The sequence below is a fragment of the Coregonus clupeaformis genome, unplaced genomic scaffold, assembly GCF_020615455.1.
Source record: "Coregonus clupeaformis isolate EN_2021a unplaced genomic scaffold, ASM2061545v1 scaf0171, whole genome shotgun sequence".
Lineage (NCBI taxonomy): Eukaryota > Metazoa > Chordata > Actinopteri > Salmoniformes > Salmonidae > Coregonus > Coregonus clupeaformis.
In genome coordinates this window covers 78903-97753 of record NW_025533626.1, presented here as the reverse complement: position 1 = coordinate 97753, position 18851 = coordinate 78903, and the positions used below count along the sequence as shown (strand labels likewise).

General features: G+C 42.6%; 1 protein-coding gene across 1 annotated transcript in view; it reads left to right on the top strand.

The window, feature by feature from the left end:
* LOC121561532 overlaps positions 1 to 12898 on the top strand; it is a 152114-nt gene extending 139216 nt beyond the window's left edge. Inside the window, exons 26-29 of the mRNA XM_045213920.1 lie at positions 1469 to 1640; positions 1866 to 2087; positions 9631 to 9804; positions 12187 to 12898. Of these exons, the coding sequence (XP_045069855.1) occupies positions 1469 to 1640; positions 1866 to 2087; positions 9631 to 9804; positions 12187 to 12533 (915 nt within the window). The 3' untranslated portion in view covers positions 12534 to 12898. The remainder of the gene's footprint in view (positions 1 to 1468; positions 1641 to 1865; positions 2088 to 9630; positions 9805 to 12186) is intronic.
* Positions 12899 to 18851: the final 5953 nt, after the last annotated feature.

Here is an 18851-nt window from a genome sequence, read left to right as displayed (position 1 = left end):
CTCAAAATGTCATGTAGTGTTTTAAACTGTATATAACTCATAATGTCATGTAGTATTTAAAACTGTATATAACTCATAATGTCATGTAGTATTTTAAACTGTATATAACTCAAAATGTCATGTAGTATTTTAAACTGTATATAACTCATAATGTCATGTAGTATTTTAAACTGAATATAACTGTGATGTAATGTCATGTAGTATTTTAAACTGTATATAACTCATAATGTAATGTAGTATTTTAAACTGTATATAACTCAAAATGTCATATAGTATTTTAAACTGTATATAACTCTTAATGTCATGTAGTATTTTAAACTGTATATAACTCAAAATGTCATGTAGTGTTTTAAACTGTATATAACTCATAATGTCATGTAGTATTTTAAACTGTATATAACTCATAATGTCATGTAGTATTTTAAACTGTATATAACTCATAATGTCATGTAGTATTTTAAACTGTATATAACTGTGATGTAATGTCATGTAGTATTTTAAACTGTATATAAATCAAAATGTCATGTAGTATTTTAAACTGTATATAACTCATAATGTCATGTAGTATTTTAAACTGTATATAAATCATAATGTCATGTAGTATTTTAAACTGTATATAACTCATAATGTCATGTAGTATTTTAAACTGTATATTACTCATAATGTCATGTAGTAAATAAATAATAAAATAAATTGGTCATTTAGCAGACGCTCTTATCCGGAGCGACTTACAGGAGCAATTAGGGTTAAGTGCTTTGCTCAAGGGCACATCGACAGATTTTTCAGTTACTGGTACAACGCTCTTAACCACTACGCTACCTGCCGCCCCGTAGTATTTTAAACTGTATATAACTGTGATGCAATCTCTCTCTCTCTCTCTCCCCTCTCTCTCCCCCTCTCTCTCTCCCTCTCTCCCCTCTCTCTCTCGTTCTCACTCTCTCTCTCTCTCCCCCTCTCTCTCTCGTTCTCACTCTCTCTCTCCTCTCTCTCTCTGTCTCTCTCTCTCTCTCCCTCTCTCTCTCTCTCTGTCTCTCTCTCTCTCTCTCTCCCTCTCTCTCTGCTCTCTCTCTCTCTATCTCTCTCTCTCTCCTCTCTCTGTCTCTCTCGCTCTGTCTCTCTCTCTCTATCTCTCTCTCTCCTCTCTCTGTCTCTCTCCCTCTCTCTCTCTCTCTCTCTCTGTGTCTCTCTCTCTCTCTCTCTCGCCAGATGGATCAGACATGGGTTTCATATCGGTCTTGATCTCTCTTTATGGTTATACTTTGAAACATCCATTTAAACCATGTTTTATTAATGATTCCGTAATTCCAGTGAGTCAGTCCATTAATGTCCCTGTCCTTGTGTTGTGAGATGGGACGCCAGTTGACAGTGATCAGAAATGTGATTTATTCTATCATGTTTCAGAAGACAATTGTATTCTCAGGAGTCCTAAATGGACACAATAGTCCAGTAATGTCCCTGTGTCCTCCAGAGCTGTGGTCTGTCTGTAAACCTGACGGGAGCAGAGTGTGTCCCAGCCCCAGAATACACAAAGAAACCCCAGTGTTTCAGTCTGCGGTTAAGAGACGGGTCAGAGTACCTCCTCAACACAGCATCCCGATTCATGATGAAGAAATGGATGGTGAAAATACAAGCCAACACTGGTAAACACATCAAAATATACATCATCTCATTTCCATGGGTAAACACAACTACCGAGTAAAAAGTCTGCAATTTTATTATCATACTGAACGGAGAGTAAATAATTAATTTAATATATGCCACCAGTTATTTATTTAACAATGCATTGACTATAAATAATTGATGATGAAGATGATGATGGTGAAGATGTTATATCTCTTGTCTGTGTATCTGTGTGTTTCCTGTAGTGCCCAGTGAGCATGTCTCCTCCATGACGTCACCCAGCAGCCCCTTGGTTCAGGACCCCCCTTCCCCTGTCACCACTTCTTCCCTCTCCAGAAGTCCTCACACAGGAACAGCCAGAGCCAAGGAGATAGTTGTCCTGACCAGAGAGACTTACCCTCAGATCCGTCAGTGGCACCCAGGGAAACAGCCGGACCCAACATCCTCCTCACATACAGGCAGTCGTGGTAAGTGTCTGGCTCTGGGATATACAGAATCAAATTAATGTGGGCTTTATCCAAATGATTATTTCTGCACAGTATTATACAAGTTGTAGATGATTCAAGGATACATTGTGCTCTGATTCAAGGATACATTGTGCTCTGATTCAAGGATACATTATGCTATGTAGCAGTGGTTCCCAACATGAACTCTAATACACCGTCACTCTACTACTGGTATTCTGGTACTCTAATACACCGTCACTCTACTACTGGTATTCTGGAACTCTAATACACCGTCACTCTACTACTGGTATTCTGGAACTCTAATACACCGTCACTCTACTACTGGTATTCTGGTACTCTAATACACCGTCACTCTACTACTGGTATTCTGGTACTCTAATACACCGTCACTATACTACTGGTATTCTGGTACTCTAATACACCGTCACTATACTACTGGTATTCTGGTACTCTAATACACCGTCACTATACTACTGGTACTCTAATACACCGTCACTATACTACTGGTATTCTGGTACTCTAATACACCGTCACTCTACTACTGGTATTCTGGTACTCTAATACACCGTCACTCTACTACTGGTATTCTGGTACTCTAATACACCGTCACTATACTACTGGTATTCTGGTACTCTAATACACCGTCACTATACTACTGGTATTCTGGTACTCTAATACACCGTCACTATACTACTGGTATTCTGGAACTCTAATACACCGTCACTATACTACTGGTATTCTGGTACTCTAATACACCGTCACTATACTACTGGTATTCTGGTACTCTAATACACCGTCACTATACTACTGGTATTCTGGTACTCTAATACACCGTCACTATACTACTGGTATTCTGGTACTCTAATACACCGTCACTATACTACTGGTATTCTGGAACTCTAATACACCGTCACTATACTACTGGTATTCTGGAACTCTAATACACCGTCACTATACTACTGGTATTCTGGAACTCTAATACACCGTCACTATACTACTGGTACTCTAATACACCGTCACTATACTACTGGTATTCTGGTACTCTAATACACCGTCACTATACTACTGGTACTCTAATACACCGTCACTATACTACTGGTATTCTGGTACTCTAATACACCGTCACTATACTACTGGTACTCTAATACACCGTCACTATACTACTGGTATTCTGGTACTCTAATACACCGTCACTATACTACTGGTACTCTAATACACCGTCACTCTACTACTGTCCTTGCTAAACTTTTCCTAATCTAAATTTTTTTTTATGGAACACTCACTTATAAACGTGACCTGTGGAATGCACATGTAATATTGACTTGGGAGCACTAGCGGTTGTTTGCCCAGTGTGTTCAGGCTGTTTTGAGGGGCGCGCATCACGATCAGTCTTCTGTATCACTTTACCTCGTCGGTCAAAATAATTAGCATAGACAAGATAGAGTAAACTTAGCCAGTCATTTATTTCTTCATAATGTGGCTCAGGGCTTAGCTATGCCACAGACTCTGCCCTAGAAACTAACACAGCATAGCTTTGTGTCCGTAGTTGCACAATGCAGAAAACCGGTTGTCTGTAGCCCAACCCGTTAAAAACTAAAGGCATATTTTACAGGAGCTACATGTTCATCTTTCTGGCACAGATTCAAGTGTTACACACAAATTAACCATCATGAGTAACTATCAAAACTATTACACTATTTCAAATAAACCCTATTTAATCTGCAAAAAGACGTTTGTCACAGAAAATAAATTGTTTGCAGTATGGATCAGATGAGATGGAAGTCATTACCACCAAATAAAATTATTAGGGCTATTTTAGGTGTGCCGCAGAATTTTATATCACATCAACACGTGCCACGGTTTAAATAAAGTTTGGGAACCACTGTAGAATACTTGTTGACGTCATGTCAAGTGGTGAAAGTGCAGGTATAGAAGTTACCACTAGGTGGAGACAGAGCAGCACTCAGTGACAGCTACTGCAAAGTTCCTGTGGTCTGAATGAACAGAAGGAGCCTATCAGAACTGTGTAGACAGCTGGCCAGTGTCACAGAGTTTCTCACCCTCCAGAGTGACTGAGTTAGGAAACTGACCCTGTGCTCCAGAGTGATTGAGTTAGGAAACTGACCCTGTGCTCCAGAGTGATTGAGTTAGGAAACTGACCCTGTGCTCCAGAGTGATTGAGTTAGGAAACTGACCCTGTGCTGCCCTTCCTCTCTCTTCTGGTCCTCCTCTCTACCACGCTCTATTGACGTCTCTCTCTCTACCCAGGGCCACCATTATGGGCCGTAGGGGGCCTAGCCCGTGCTACCGTACATCCCTGTTAGTGAGCATTTCTCCTTTGCCAAGATAATCCATTCACCTGACAGGTGTGGCATGTCAAGAAGCTGATTAAACAGTATGATCATTGCACAGGTGCACCTTGTGCTAGGGACAATAAAAGGCCTCTCTAAAATGTGCAGTTTTGTTACACAACACAACGCCACAGATGTCTTAAGTATTGAGGGAGCGTGCAATTGGCATGCTGACTGGAGGAATGTCCACCAGAGAATTGAATATTAATTTCTCTACCATAAGCCGCCTCCAACGTCGTTTTAGAGAATTTGGCAGTATGTCAAACCAGCCTCACAACCGCAGACCCCACGTGTAACCACGCCAGCCCAGGACCTCCACATCCGGCTTCTTCACCTGCGGGTTCGTCTGAGACGAGTGTGAAAGAGCAAACTACCTATCTACTGTTTGTATTTGTTGGCTTTAGGCCTTTGTATTTTACTTCGTTGATGATGGAAGTTAAAGGCCTGCTGCTGCGTTGGCCTGTAGGCTCTCTCTGAGTTCTATGTTCTCATTTATTTTGCCGCCAATGGATCACAGCGTATCCATGTGTCCATATGAGGCTGGGGCTCTCGCCTTAGTTGAATTTTTACATCAGATTTGTATGATTAACCATGTGGCAATGATTTAGAGAAATGAAAACGTTATTATTGAAATGAAACTGTTCCATGAAAATGAGCATATAAAAATGATTATAACTTTCACGCAAATCAGTAGAAATGGAAGGATAAATTGGTAGCTTCCCCAAATCTGAAGGATAAATTGGAGGCTTCCCCAAATCTGAAGGATAAATTGGAGGCTTCCCCAAATCTGAAGGATAAATTGGTAGCTTCCCCAAATCTGAAGGATAAATTGGTAGCTTCCCCAAATGTGAAGGATAAATTGGAGGCTTCCCCAAATCTGAAGGATAAATTGGAGGTTTCCCCAAATCTGAAGGATAAATTGGTAGCTTCCCCAAATCTGAAGGATAAATTGGTAGCTTCTCCAAATGTGAAGGATAAATTGGAGGCTTCCCCAAATCTGAAGGATAAATTGGAGGTTTCCCCAAATCTGAAGGATAAATTGGTAGCTTCCCCAAATCTGAAGGATAAATTGGAGGCTTCCCCAAATCTGAAGGATACATTGGTAGCTTCCCCAAATCTGAAGGATAAATTGGTAGCTTCCCCAAATCTGAAGGATAAATTGGAGGCTTCCCCAAATCTGAAGGATAAATTGGAGGCTTCCCCAAATCTGAAGGATAAATTGGAGGCTTCCCCAAATCTGAAGGATACATTGGTAGCTTCCCCAAATCTGAAGGATAAATTGGTAGCTTCCCCAAATCTGAAGGATAAATTGGTAGCTTCCCCAAATCTGAAGGATAAATTGGAGGCTTCCCCAAATCTGAAGGATAAATTGGTAGCTTCCCCAAATCTGAAGGATAAATTGGTAGCTTCCCCAAATCTGAAGGATAAATTGGTAGCTTCCCCAAATCTGAAGGATAAATTGGTAGCTTCCCCAAATCTGAAGGATAAATTGGAGGCTTCCCCAAATCTGAAGGATAAATTGGAGGCTTCCCCAAATCTGAAGGATAAATTGGTAGCTTCCCCAAATCTGAAGGATAAATTGGTAGCTTCCCCAAATCTGAAGGATAAATTGGAGGCTTCCCCAAATCTGAAGGATAAATTGGAGGCTTCCCCAAATCTGAAGGATAAATTGGAAGCTTCCCCAAATCTGAAGGATAAATTGGAGGCTTCCCCAAATCTGAAGGATAAATTGGAGGCTTCCCCAAATCTGAAGGATAAATTGGAGGCTTCCCCAAATCTGAAGGATAAATTGGAGGCTTCCCCAAATCTGAAGGATAAATTGGTAGCTTCCCCAAATCTGAAGGATAAATTGGTAGCTTCCCCAAATCTGAAGGATAAATTGGTAGCTTCCCCAAATCTGAAGGATAAATTGGTAGCTTCCCCAAATCTGAAGGATAAATTGGTAGCTTCCCCAAATCTGAAGGATAAATTGGTAGCTTCCCCAAATCTGAAGGATAAATTGGTAGCTTCCCCAAATCTGAAGGATAAATTGGTAGCTTCCCCAAATCTGAAGGATAAATTGGTAGCTTCCCCAAATCTGAAGGATAAATTGGTAGCTTCCCCAAATCTGAAGGATAAATTGGAGGCTTCCCCAAATCTGAAGGATAAATTGGTAGCTTCCCCAAATCTGAAGGATGAATTGGTAGCTTCCCCAAATCTGAAGGATAAATTGGAGGCTTCCCCAAATCTGAAGGATAAATTGGAGGCTTCCCCAAATCTGAAGGATAAATTGGAGGCTTCCCCAAATCTGAAGGATAAATTGGAGGCTTCCCCAAATCTGAAGGATAAATTGGTAGCTTCCCCAAATCTGAAGGATAAATTGGTAGCTTCCCCAAATCTGAAGGATAAATTGGTAGCTTCCCCAAATCTGAAGGATAAATTGGTAGCTTCCCCAAATCTGAAGGATAAATTGGAGGCTTCCCCAAATCTGAAGGATAAATTGGAGGCTTCCCCAAATCTGAAGGATAAATTGGTAGCTTCCCCAAATCTGAAGGATAAATTGGTAGCTTCCCCAAATCTGAAGGATAAATTGGTAGCTTCCCCAAATCTGAAGGATAAATTGGTAGCTTCCCCAAATCTGAAGGATAAATTGGAGGCTTCCCCAAATCTGAAGGATAAATTGGTAGCTTCCCCAAATCTGAAGGATAAATTGGTAGCTTCCCCAAATCTGAAGGATAAATTGGTAGCTTCCCCAAATCTGAAGGATAAATTGGTAGCTTCCCCAAATCTGAAGGATAAATTGGTAGCTTCCCCAAATCTGAAGGATAAATTGGTAGCTTCCCCAAATCTGAAGGATAAATTGGTAGCTTCCCCAAATCTGAAGGATAAATTGGAAGCTTCCCCAAATCTGAAGGATAAATTGGTAGCTTCCCCAAATCTGAAGGATAAATTGGTAGCTTCCCCAAATCTGAAGGATAAATTGGTAGCTTCCCCAAATCTGAAGGATAAATTGGTAGCTTCCCCAAATCTGAAGGATAAATTGGAGGCTTCCCCAAATCTGAAGGATAAATTGGAGGCTTCCCCAAATCTGAAGGATAAATTGGTAGCTTCCCCAAATCTGAAGGATAAATTGGAGGCTTCCCCAAATCTGAAGGATACATTGGTAGCTTCCCCAAATCTGAAGGATAAATTGGTAGCTTCCCCAAATCTGAAGGATAAATTGGAGGCTTCCCCAAATCTGAAGGATAAATTGGAGGCTTCCCCAAATCTGAAGGATAAATTGGTAGCTTCCCCAAATCTGAAGGATAAATTGGTAGCTTCCCCAAATCTGAAGGATAAATTGGTAGCTTCCCCAAATCTGAAGGATAAATTGGAGGCTTCCCCAAATCTGAAGGATAAATTGGTAGCTTTCTCCAAATCTGAAGGATAAATTGGTAGGCTTCCCCAAATCTGAAGGATAAATTGGTAGCTTCCCCAAATCTGAAGGATAAATTGGAGGCTTCCCCAAATCTGAAGGATAAATTGGTAGCTTCCCCAAATCTGAAGGATAAATTGGAGGCTTCCCCAAATCTGAAGGATAAATTGGTAGCTTCCCCAAATCTGAAGGATAAATTGGTAGCTTCCCCAAATCTGAAGGATAAATTGGAGGCTTCCCCAAATCTGAAGGATAAATTGGAGGCTTCCCCAAATCTGAAGGATAAATTGGAGGCTTCCCCAAATCTGAAGGATAAATTGGTAGCTTCCCCAAATCTGAAGGATAAATTGGTAGCTTCCCCAAATCTGAAGGATAAATTGGTAGCTTCCCCAAATCTGAAGGATAAATTGGGTAGCTTCCCCAAATCTGAAGGATAAATTGGAGGCTTCCCCAAATCTGAAGGATAAATTGGTAGCTTCCCCAAATCTGAAGGATAAATTGGTAGCTTCCCCAAATCTGAAGGATAAATTGGTAGCTTCCCCAAATCTGAAGGATAAATTGGTAGCTTCCCCAAATCTGAAGGATAAATTGGAGGCTTCCCCAAATCTGAAGGATAAATTGGTAGCTTCCCCAAATCTGAAGGATAAATTGGTAGCTTCCCCAAATCTGAAGGATAAATTGGTAGCTTCCCCAAATCTGAAGGATAAATTGGAGGCTTCCCCAAATCTGAAGGATAAATTGGAGGCTTCCCACAAATCTGAAGGATAAATTGGTAGCTTCCCCAAATCTGAAGGATAAATTGGTAGCTTCCCCAAATCTGAAGGATAAATTGGTAGCTTCCCCAAATCTGAAGGATAAATTGGAGGCTTCCCCAAATCTGAAGGATAAATTGGTAGCTTCCCCAAATCTGAAGGATAAATTGGTAGCTTCCCCAAATCTGAAGGATAAATTGGTAGCTTCCCCAAATCTGAAGGATAAATTGGTAGCTTCCCCAAATCTGAAGGATAAATTGGAGGCTTCCCCAAATCTGAAGGATAAATTGGTAGCTTCCCCAAATCTGAAGGATAAATTGGTAGCTTCCCCAAATCTGAAGGATAAATTGGTAGCTTCCCCAAATCTGAAGGATAAATTGGTAGCTTCCCCAAATCTGAAGGATAAATTGGTAGCTTCCCCAAATCTGAAGGATAAATTGGTAGCTTCCCCAAATCTGAAGGATAAATTGGTAGCTTCCCCAAATCTGAAGGATAAATTGGTATCTTCCCCAAATCTGAAGGATAAATGGGTAGCTTCCCCAATTCTGAAGGATAAATTGGAGGCTTCCCCAAATCTGAAGGATAAATTGGTAGCTTCCCCAAATCTGAAGGATAAATTGGTAGCTTCCCCAAATCTGAAGGATAAATTGGTAGCTTCCCCAAATCTGAAGGATAAATTGGAGGCTTCCCCAAATCTGAAGGATAAATTGGTAGCTTCCCCAAATCTGAAGGATAAATTGGTAGCTTCCCCAAATCTGAAGGATAAATTGGTAGCTTCCCCTAATCTGAAGGATAAATTGGTAGCTTCCCCAAATCTGAAGGATAAATTGGTAGCCTCCCCAAATCTGAAGGATAAATTTGGTAGCTTCCCCAAATCTGAAGGATAAATTGGTAGCTTCCCCAAATCTGAAACTCAGGAGCTGCCAATTGTCTTTACTATAAACCCATTTAAAGTAATATCGCCCTCAACTAAACATCTCCCTCTCTCCCCCTCTCCCTCTCTCCATCTCCCTCTCTCCCCCTCTCTCCCCTCTCTCTTTCTCTAGAAGATAACTATGACCCCCTGAGACAGAGTCCATTCTCCCTCCACACCTCCTCCTCCATCCCTCCTTTCTCCCTCCACTCCTCCGTCTCTCCTCCTTCCTCTTCCACTGTCTCCAGAGGTGGTCAAGACTGGCTCAGTCAAGTGAACAAGCATCGCTCTCACTCCTTTACCTCTGGTAGGTAACACATCACTAACACTAATGCAACCTCCCCTCACACACACTGACCACCCCACTAATACTAACACTAATGCAACCTCCCCTCACACACACTGAACACCCCACTAATACTAACACTAATGCAACCTCCCCTCACACACACTGACCACCCCACTAACAGTAATGCAACCTCCCCTCACACACACTGACCACCCCACTAACACTAATGTAACCTCCCCTCACACACACTGACCACCCCACTAACACTAATGCAACCTCCCCTCACACACACTGACCACCCCACTAATACTTACCACATGGCTCAACACACTGACCACCCCACTAATACTTACCACCTAGCTCAACACACTGACCACCCCACTAATACTTACCACCTAGCTCAACACACTGACCACCCCACTAATACTTACCACCTAGCTCAACACACTGACCACCCCACTAATACTTACCACCTAGCTCAACACACTGACCACCCCACTAATACTTACCACCTAGCATAACACACTGACCACCCCACTAATACTTACCACCTAGCATAACACACTGACCACCCCACTAATACTTACCACCTAGCATAACACACTGACCACCCCACTAATACTTACCACCTAGCTCAACACACTGACCACCCCACTAATACTTACCACCTAGCATAACACACTGACCACCCCACTAATACTTACCACCTAGCATAACACACTGACCACCCCACTAATACTTACCACCTAGCATAACACACTGACCACCCCACTAATACTTACCACCTAGCTCAACACACTGACCACCCCACTAATACTTACCACCTAGCTCAACACACTGACCACCCCACTAATACTTACCACCTAGCATAACACACTGACCACCCCACTAATACTTACCACCTAGCACAACACACTGACCACCCCACTAATACTTACCACCTAGCATAACACACTGACCACCCCACTAATACTTACCACCTAGCTCAACACACTGACCACCCCACTAATACTTACCACCTAGCTCAACACACTGACCACCCCACTAATACTTACCACCTAGCTCAACACACTGACCACCCCACTAATACTTACCACCTAGCTCAACACACTGACCACCCCACTAATACTTACCACCTAGCATAACACACTGACCACCCCACTAATACTTACCACCTAGCATAACACACTGACCACCCCACTAATACTTACCACCTAGCTCAACACACTGACCACCCCACTAATACTTACCACCTAGCTCAACACACTGACCACCCCACTAATACTTACCACCTAGCTCAACACACTGACCACCCCACTAATACTTACCACCTAGCTCAACACACTGACCACCCCACTAATACTTACCACCTAGCATAACACACTGACCACCCCACTAATACTTACCACCTAGCATAACACACTGACCACCCCACTAATACTTACCACCTAGCATAACACACTGACCACCCCACTAATACTTACCACCTAGCATAACACACTGACCACCCCACTAATACTTACCACCTAGCTCAACACACTGACCACCCCAATATCACTAACCCACCTAGCTCAACACACTGACCACCCCAATATCACTAACCCACCTAGCTCAACACACTGACCACCCCAATATCACTAACCCACCTAGCTCAACACACTGACCACCCCAATATCACTAACCCACCTAGCTCAACACACTGACCACCCCAATATCACTAACCCACCTAGCTCAACACACTGACCACCCCAATATCACTAACCCACCTAGCTCAACACACTGACCACCCCAATATCACTAACCCACCTAGCTCAACACACTGACCACCCCAATATCACTAACCCACCTAGCTCAACACACTGACCACCCCAATATCACTAACCCACCTAGCTCAACACACTGACCACCCCAATATCACTAACCCACCTAGCTCAACACACTGACCACCCCAATATCACTAACCCACCTAGCTCAACACACTGACCACCCCAATATCACTAACCCACCTAGCTCAACACACTGACCACCCCAATATCACTAACCCACCTAGCTCAACACACTGACCACCCCAATATCACTAACCCACCTAGCTCAACACACTGACCACCCCAATATCACTAACCCACCTAGCTCAACACACTGACCACCCCAATATCACTAACCCACCTAGCTCAACACACTGACCACCCCAATATCACTAACCCACCTAGCTCAACACACTGACCACCCCAATATCACTAACCCACCTAGCTCCCCTCAGCATCACACACACTGTTTCAACTCAGATACACACACGGACCACTCACTGCTCAGCCCAACAGCTCTCTCAGACCTGAGCAACTTTAACTTGAATTGAGAAATAATCTGTCTGGTATTTATGTACATGTTATTTTCTCTCAGCAAGGTACCAGAAGATTAAACCAGTGTTGCTGGCCCCAGGCCGGGACTACGGGTCAGTGGGTTTGGGTCGGGACTGTGGGTCAAACTACTCAGTGACTCTGGTTATAGGAGACAAGCGGTCTGACGCTTCTCCCACTATCAGTTGTGATGGTAGTGGTCCGTCTAACACTGAACCACACCACCCCCTGCTGGATGGATGGCAGCAACACTCATGTCACCAGCATCAAGCTACGTACCACCACTACCAGGACTCGGACCAACAGGATCCATCTCTGAGGGCCTGCACCAGTCTGCCTCGGCCACGCAAGAAGTCTGTCTTCAAGAAGTTCTTTGGGAAGAAAGACTGAAGCTGTCATGATCAATCAATCACGTAGTTATTAAGCCCTTTTTCCTTTACAGTCCTTTCTTGTCCTACAGCGGAGTTATAAAGTTAAGGACTGAAGTTATCATAGCAGCACGTCTGAACTCTGACGTCTATGTGAGGGCTGCTGTACCAAGCATTTTTACTCTATAAGGATTTGAAACCAAGCAAGCTTTGTGTATTAATGTGTGGCGCATATTTCAATATCTGTGGAGGAGATGAATGGAGACCTGCTTTGTGTTTGAACCGTCCACGTGTGCTGCTAGTTTAGGATGTGTGTGAGATTTGTATAGTTGTTTCTGCACTGCATAGTGACAGATTTGATGTCTTATTAAAGACCAATCATCCTTCTGTTGGTCTGTGGTTTCTATTATGTGGACTTCTGTGTTTTTACTACCTGGTATTTTATCTTGCAGTTTTAAAACTAATTTCCTGCAATTCTACACAATTTTCCATTGCTTATATCATGTTAATATTTTGTTTATTTTATTTTTTGAGTTGGGGCCCCCGGGAGGTTGGTGCCCTGCGTTCCCATTCGGTAACCGGCCCTGGAGTTTCAGCTAGCTAATACAGCAAACCACAGTCAACTCTATTATACAGTAGAGCCTGCAGTATGTTCTAATTCACTTGATTCATTACTGAATGTGTCGGCTTCACACCAAAGACAGAAGTTACAATAAGTGTCTGTAGGGCCACTCTGTGGCCGTGTATTAGTATTGATCATGCTGAACATTGAATATTGATTGAGTCAGTGTTGAGAGGGAGAACGGTTTATTGGTCGGTCAGTGAAATAGGAGGAGACTGGCATAATGCCATGGGGGCTGAGTGTTTATGTTTTCCTACATTATCAGGACCAGAATGTCCTGACAGGTCGCCAGAATGTCCTGACAAGTCACCAGAATGTCCTGACAAGTCACCAGAATGTCCTGACAAGTCACCAGAATGTCCTGACAAGTCACCAGAATATCCTGACAAGTCACCAGAATGTCCTGACAAGTCACCAGAATGTCCTGACAAGTCACCAGAATGTCCTGACAAGTCACCAGAATATCCTGACAAGTCACCAGAATGTCCTGACAAGTCACCAGAATGTCCTGACAAGTCACCAGAATGTCCTGACAAGTCACCAGAATGTCACCAGAATGTCCTGACATGTCGCCAGAATGTCCTGACAAGTCGCCAGAATGTCCTGACAAGTCACCAGAATGTCCTGACAAGTCACCAGAATGTCCTGACAAGTCACCAGAATGTCCTGACAAGTCACCATAATGTCCTGACAAGTCACCATAATGTCCTGACAAGTCACCAGAATGTCCTGACAAGTCACCAGAATGTCCTGACAAGTCACCAGAATGTCACCAGAATGTCCTGACAAGTCACCAGAATGTCCTGACAAGTCACCAGAATGTCCTGACAAGTCACCAGAATGTCCTGACAAGTCACCAGAATGTCACCAGAATGTCCTGACAAGTCACCAGAATGTCCTGACAAGTCACCAGAATGTCCTGACAAGTCACCAGAATGTCCTGACAAGTCACCAGAATGTCACCAGAATGTCCTGACAAGTCACCAGAATGTCCTGACAAGTCGCCAGAATGTCCTGACAAGTCACCAGAATATCCTGACAAGTCACCAGAATGTCCTGACAAGTCACCAGAATGTCCTGACAAGTCACCAGAATGTCCTGACAAGTCACCAGAATGTCCTGACAAGTCACCAGAATGTCCTGACAAGTCACCAGAATGTCCTGACAAGTCACCAGAATGTCCTGACAAGTCACCAGAATGTCCTGACAAGTCACCAGAATGTCACCAGAATGTCCTGACAAGTCACCAGAATGTCCTGACAAGTCACCAGAATGTCCTGACAAGTCACCAGAATATCCTGACAAGTCACCAGAATGTCCTGACAAGTCACCAGAATGTCCTGACAAGTCACCAGAATGTCCTGACAAGTCACCAGAATATCCTGACAAGTCACCAGAATGTCCTGACAAGTCACCAGAATGTCCTGACAAGTCACCAGAATGTCCTGACAAGTCACCAGAATGTCCTGACAAGTCACCAGAATGTCCTGACAAGTCACCATAATGTTCTGACAAGTCACCAGAATGTCCTGACAAGTCACCAGAATGTCCTGACAAGTCACCAGAATGTCCTGACAAGTCACCAGAATGTCCTGACAAGTCACCAGAATGTCCTGACAAGTCACCAGAATGTCCTGACAAGTCACCAGAATGTCCTGACAAGTCACCAGAATGTCACCAGAATGTCCTGACAAGTCACCAGAATGTCCTGACAAGTCACCAGAATGTCCTGACAAGTCACCAGAATGTCCTGACAAGTCACCAGAATGTCCTGACAAGTCACCAGAATGTCACCAGAATGTCCTGACAAGTCACCCGAATGTCCTGACAAGTCACCAGAATGTCCTGACAAGTCGACAGAATGTCCTGACAAGTCACCATAATGTCCTGACAAGTCACCAGAATGTCCTGACAAGTCGCCAGAATGTCCTGACAAGTCACCAGAATGTCCTGACAAGTCACCAGAATGTCCTGACAAGTCACCAGAATGTCCTGACAAGTCACCAGAATGTCCTGACAAGTCACCAGAATGTCCTGACAAGTCACCAGAATGTCCTGACAAGTCACCAGAATGTCCTGACAAGGTAGGAAAATTGAAATAAAATGAAAGTCAGGACTTTTTCCATGTCCTGAATTTGTTGAAATGCTATTTTAGGCTTAAGGGTTAGATTTAGGGTTAAGGTTAGAATTAGGGTTAGATGTAGGGTTAAGGTTAGAATTAGGGTTAAGGTTAAGGTTAGATTTAGGGTTAAGGTTAGATTTCGGGTTAAGGTTAGAATTAGGGTTAGATGTAGGGTTAAGGTTAGATTTAGGGTTAAGGTTAGAATTATGGTTAAGGTTAAGGTTAGATTTAGGGTTAAGGTTTAGAGAAAATAGTATTTGAATGGGAATAAATGTTTACTCCCCAAAAAGTCCTAATCCTTCTGGTGAAGAAAAGCTGTGTCCTGGATAAACCATACAGTGGGTCCCAAAATGATTGACACCCTTGCTAAAGATGAACAAAAATGACTATAAAATAAACAATATATTGTAATGCTAAAAAAAAGGGAAGTTATTTTTTTTACACTAATACAATTGCTCAGATAAAGAGAAGTAATGTCACGAACCGGCTCAAGTTCGTAACAAAAGGGAGACACGTGGAGACAAGGAATACTCAAAGTATATATTTATTAACTAAAATAAACTAAATCAAATAACAATGGTGTGTGTAATCAGTAATCAGTAGTGTAAGTGAGTGTTTGCATGCATAAATGTAATATGGAAAAGTGTTGAGAGGTGCCAAAGCAAACAACCAAAAAAACCACAAAAATACCACAACAACAATCAAAGTATCTGCCTGGAGAGAGTCTCCTCAATGAATGTGGAAGAGGTCCATTTATGCTGGGACACCCCCGGCCCAGGTGTTTCCCATGTAGCTGACGACCCTCCCAACTCCGCCCACCGGCATCCTAATAAGGAAAGAAGAGCAAAGAGAGAATATGGCAGACAGAGTGGGAGGGGCGTCACCGAGTGGGAGGGGCGTCACCGAGTGGGAGGGGCGTCACAGTAATACATTTTTTTTTTTTTTTTAAGGTTAGCGGTCAAAATGTTTGACACCCCTGTTCTCAGTAAAAGGTTAGGGGTCAAAATGTTTGACACCCCTGTTCTCAGTACCTTTCAATTAAATTCAAATAGCTTTATTGGCATGACGTAACAATGTACATATCGCCAAAACGTACATATTGCCTTTCAATACCTCACCTTGCGAGGATAACGGCACTGAGCCTTTTTCTAAAATGCTTTATTAGTTGGAGGTATAGTAGACCGTTCCTGCATTCAGATCCTTCCAGATCCTTCCATATCCTTCTGTGCTTATGGACTACCATCCTCTATTCAAACCACCACTTTCCAATGGGTTTCCAGTCCGGAGACTGAGATGGCCATCGCAAAATGTTGATTTTGTGGCCAATTAACAAATTCTTTGTGGATTTTGATGTGTGCAGAAGCAACCAGGTTGCTGGCTAAAATGTCCTGGTACTGGGTAAAGTTCATGATGCCGTTGACCTTAACAAGGGCCCAGGACCAGTGGAAGCTAAATAATCCCATAGCTACTGTAAAATATGGTGGTGGATCTTTGATGTTATGGGGCTATTTAGCTTCTACTGGTCCTGGGGCCTTGTTAAGGTCAACGGCATCATGAACTTTACCCAGTACCAGGGTGTTGTAATATACTTGACATCAGTGGTCACCAAAATCACTTGGAGTCAAAATGCAAGCCTAGACCTACCGCTAAGATACAGAAATAATATTATGACTTAAAAAAAGCCTTTGCAACATGAACCAATTAAAAATAGTTTTGTAGCAATGAGGTTTGTGCAGTAGGCTATAATACGCCCAAAAGCAAAAATAGTAAAAATAAAGAAAAACCCTTGAATGAGTAGGTGTTCTAAAACTTTTGACCGGTAGTGTGTATATACAGTGGGGGAAAAAAGTATTTCTGCCTGTAGTTTTCATCATAGGTACACGTAAACTATGACAGACAAAATGAGAAAAAAAAATCCAGAAAATCACATTGTAGGATTTTTAATGAATTTATTTGCAAATTATGGTGGAAAATAAGTATTTGGTCAATAACAAAAGTTTCTCAATACTTTGTTATATACCCTTAGTTGGCAATTACACAGGTCAAACGTTTTCTGTAAGTCTTCACAAGGTTTTCACACACTGTTGCTGGTATTTTGGCCCATTCCTCCATGCAGATCTCCTCTAGAGCAGTGATGTTTTGGGGTGGTCGCTGGGCAACACGGACTTTCAACTCCCTCCAAAGATTTTCTATGGGGTTGAGATCTGGAGACTGGCTAGGCCACTCCAGGACCTTGAAATGCTTCTTACGAAGCCACTCCTTCGTTGCCTGGGCGGTGTGTTTGGGATCATTGTCATGCTGAAAGACCCAGCCACGTTTCATCTTCAATGCCCTTGCTGATGGAAGGAGGTTTTCACTCAAAATCTCACGATACATGGCCCCATTCATTCTTTCCTTTACACGGATCAGTCGTCCTGGTCCCTTTGCAGAAAAACAGCCCCAAAGCATGATGTTTCCACCCCCATGCTTCACAGTAGGTATGGTGTTCTTTGGATGCAACTCAGCATTCTTTGTCCTCCAAACACGACGAGTTGAGTTTTTACCAAAAAGTTATATTTTGGTTTCATCTGACCATATGACATTCTCCCAATCCTCTTCTGGATCATCCAAATGCACTCTAGCAAACTTCAGACGGGGCCTGGACATGTACTGGCTTAAGCAGGGGGACACGTCTGGCACTGCAGGATTTTAGTCCCTGGTGGCGTAGTGTGTTACTGATGGTAGGCTTTGTTACTTTGGTCCCAGCTCTCTGCAGGTCATTCACTAGGTCCCCCCGTGTGGTTCTGGGATTTTTGCTCACCGTTCTTGTGATCATTTTGACCCCACGGGGTGAGATCTTGCGTGGAGCCCCAGATCGAGGGAGATTATCAGTGGTCTTGTATGTCTTCCATTTCCTAATAATTGCTCCCACAGTTGATTTCTTCAAACCAAGCTGCTTACCTATTGCAGATTCAGTCTTCCCAGCCTGGTGCAGGTCTACAATTTTGTTTCTGGTGTCCTTTGACAGCTCTTTGGTCTTGGCCATAGTGGAGTTTGGAGTGTGACTGTTTGAGGTTGTGGACAGGTGTCTTTTATACTGATAACAAGTTCAAACAGGTGCCATTAATACAGGTAACGAGTGGAGGACAGAGGAGCCTCTTAAAGAAGAAGTTACAGGTCTGTGAGAGCCAGAAATCTAGCTTGTTTGTAGGTGACCAAATACTTATTTTCCACCATAATTTACAAATAAATTCATTAAAAATCCTACAATGTGATTTTCTGGAAAAAAAATTCTCAATTTGTCTGTCATAGTTGACGTGTACCTATGATGAAAATTACAGGCCTCTCTCATCTTTTTAAGTGGGAGAACTTGCACAATTGGTGGCTGACTAAATACTTTTTTCCCCCACTGTATATAAATACAATATTAGCCACTTATATACACTACCAGTCAAAAGTTTGGACATACCTAGTCATTCAAGGTTTTTTCTTAATTTTACTATTTTCTACATTGTAGAATAATAGTGAAGACATCAAAACTATGAAATAACACACATGGAATCATGTAGTAACCAAAAAAAGTGTTAATTCAAAATATATTTGAGATTTGAGATTCT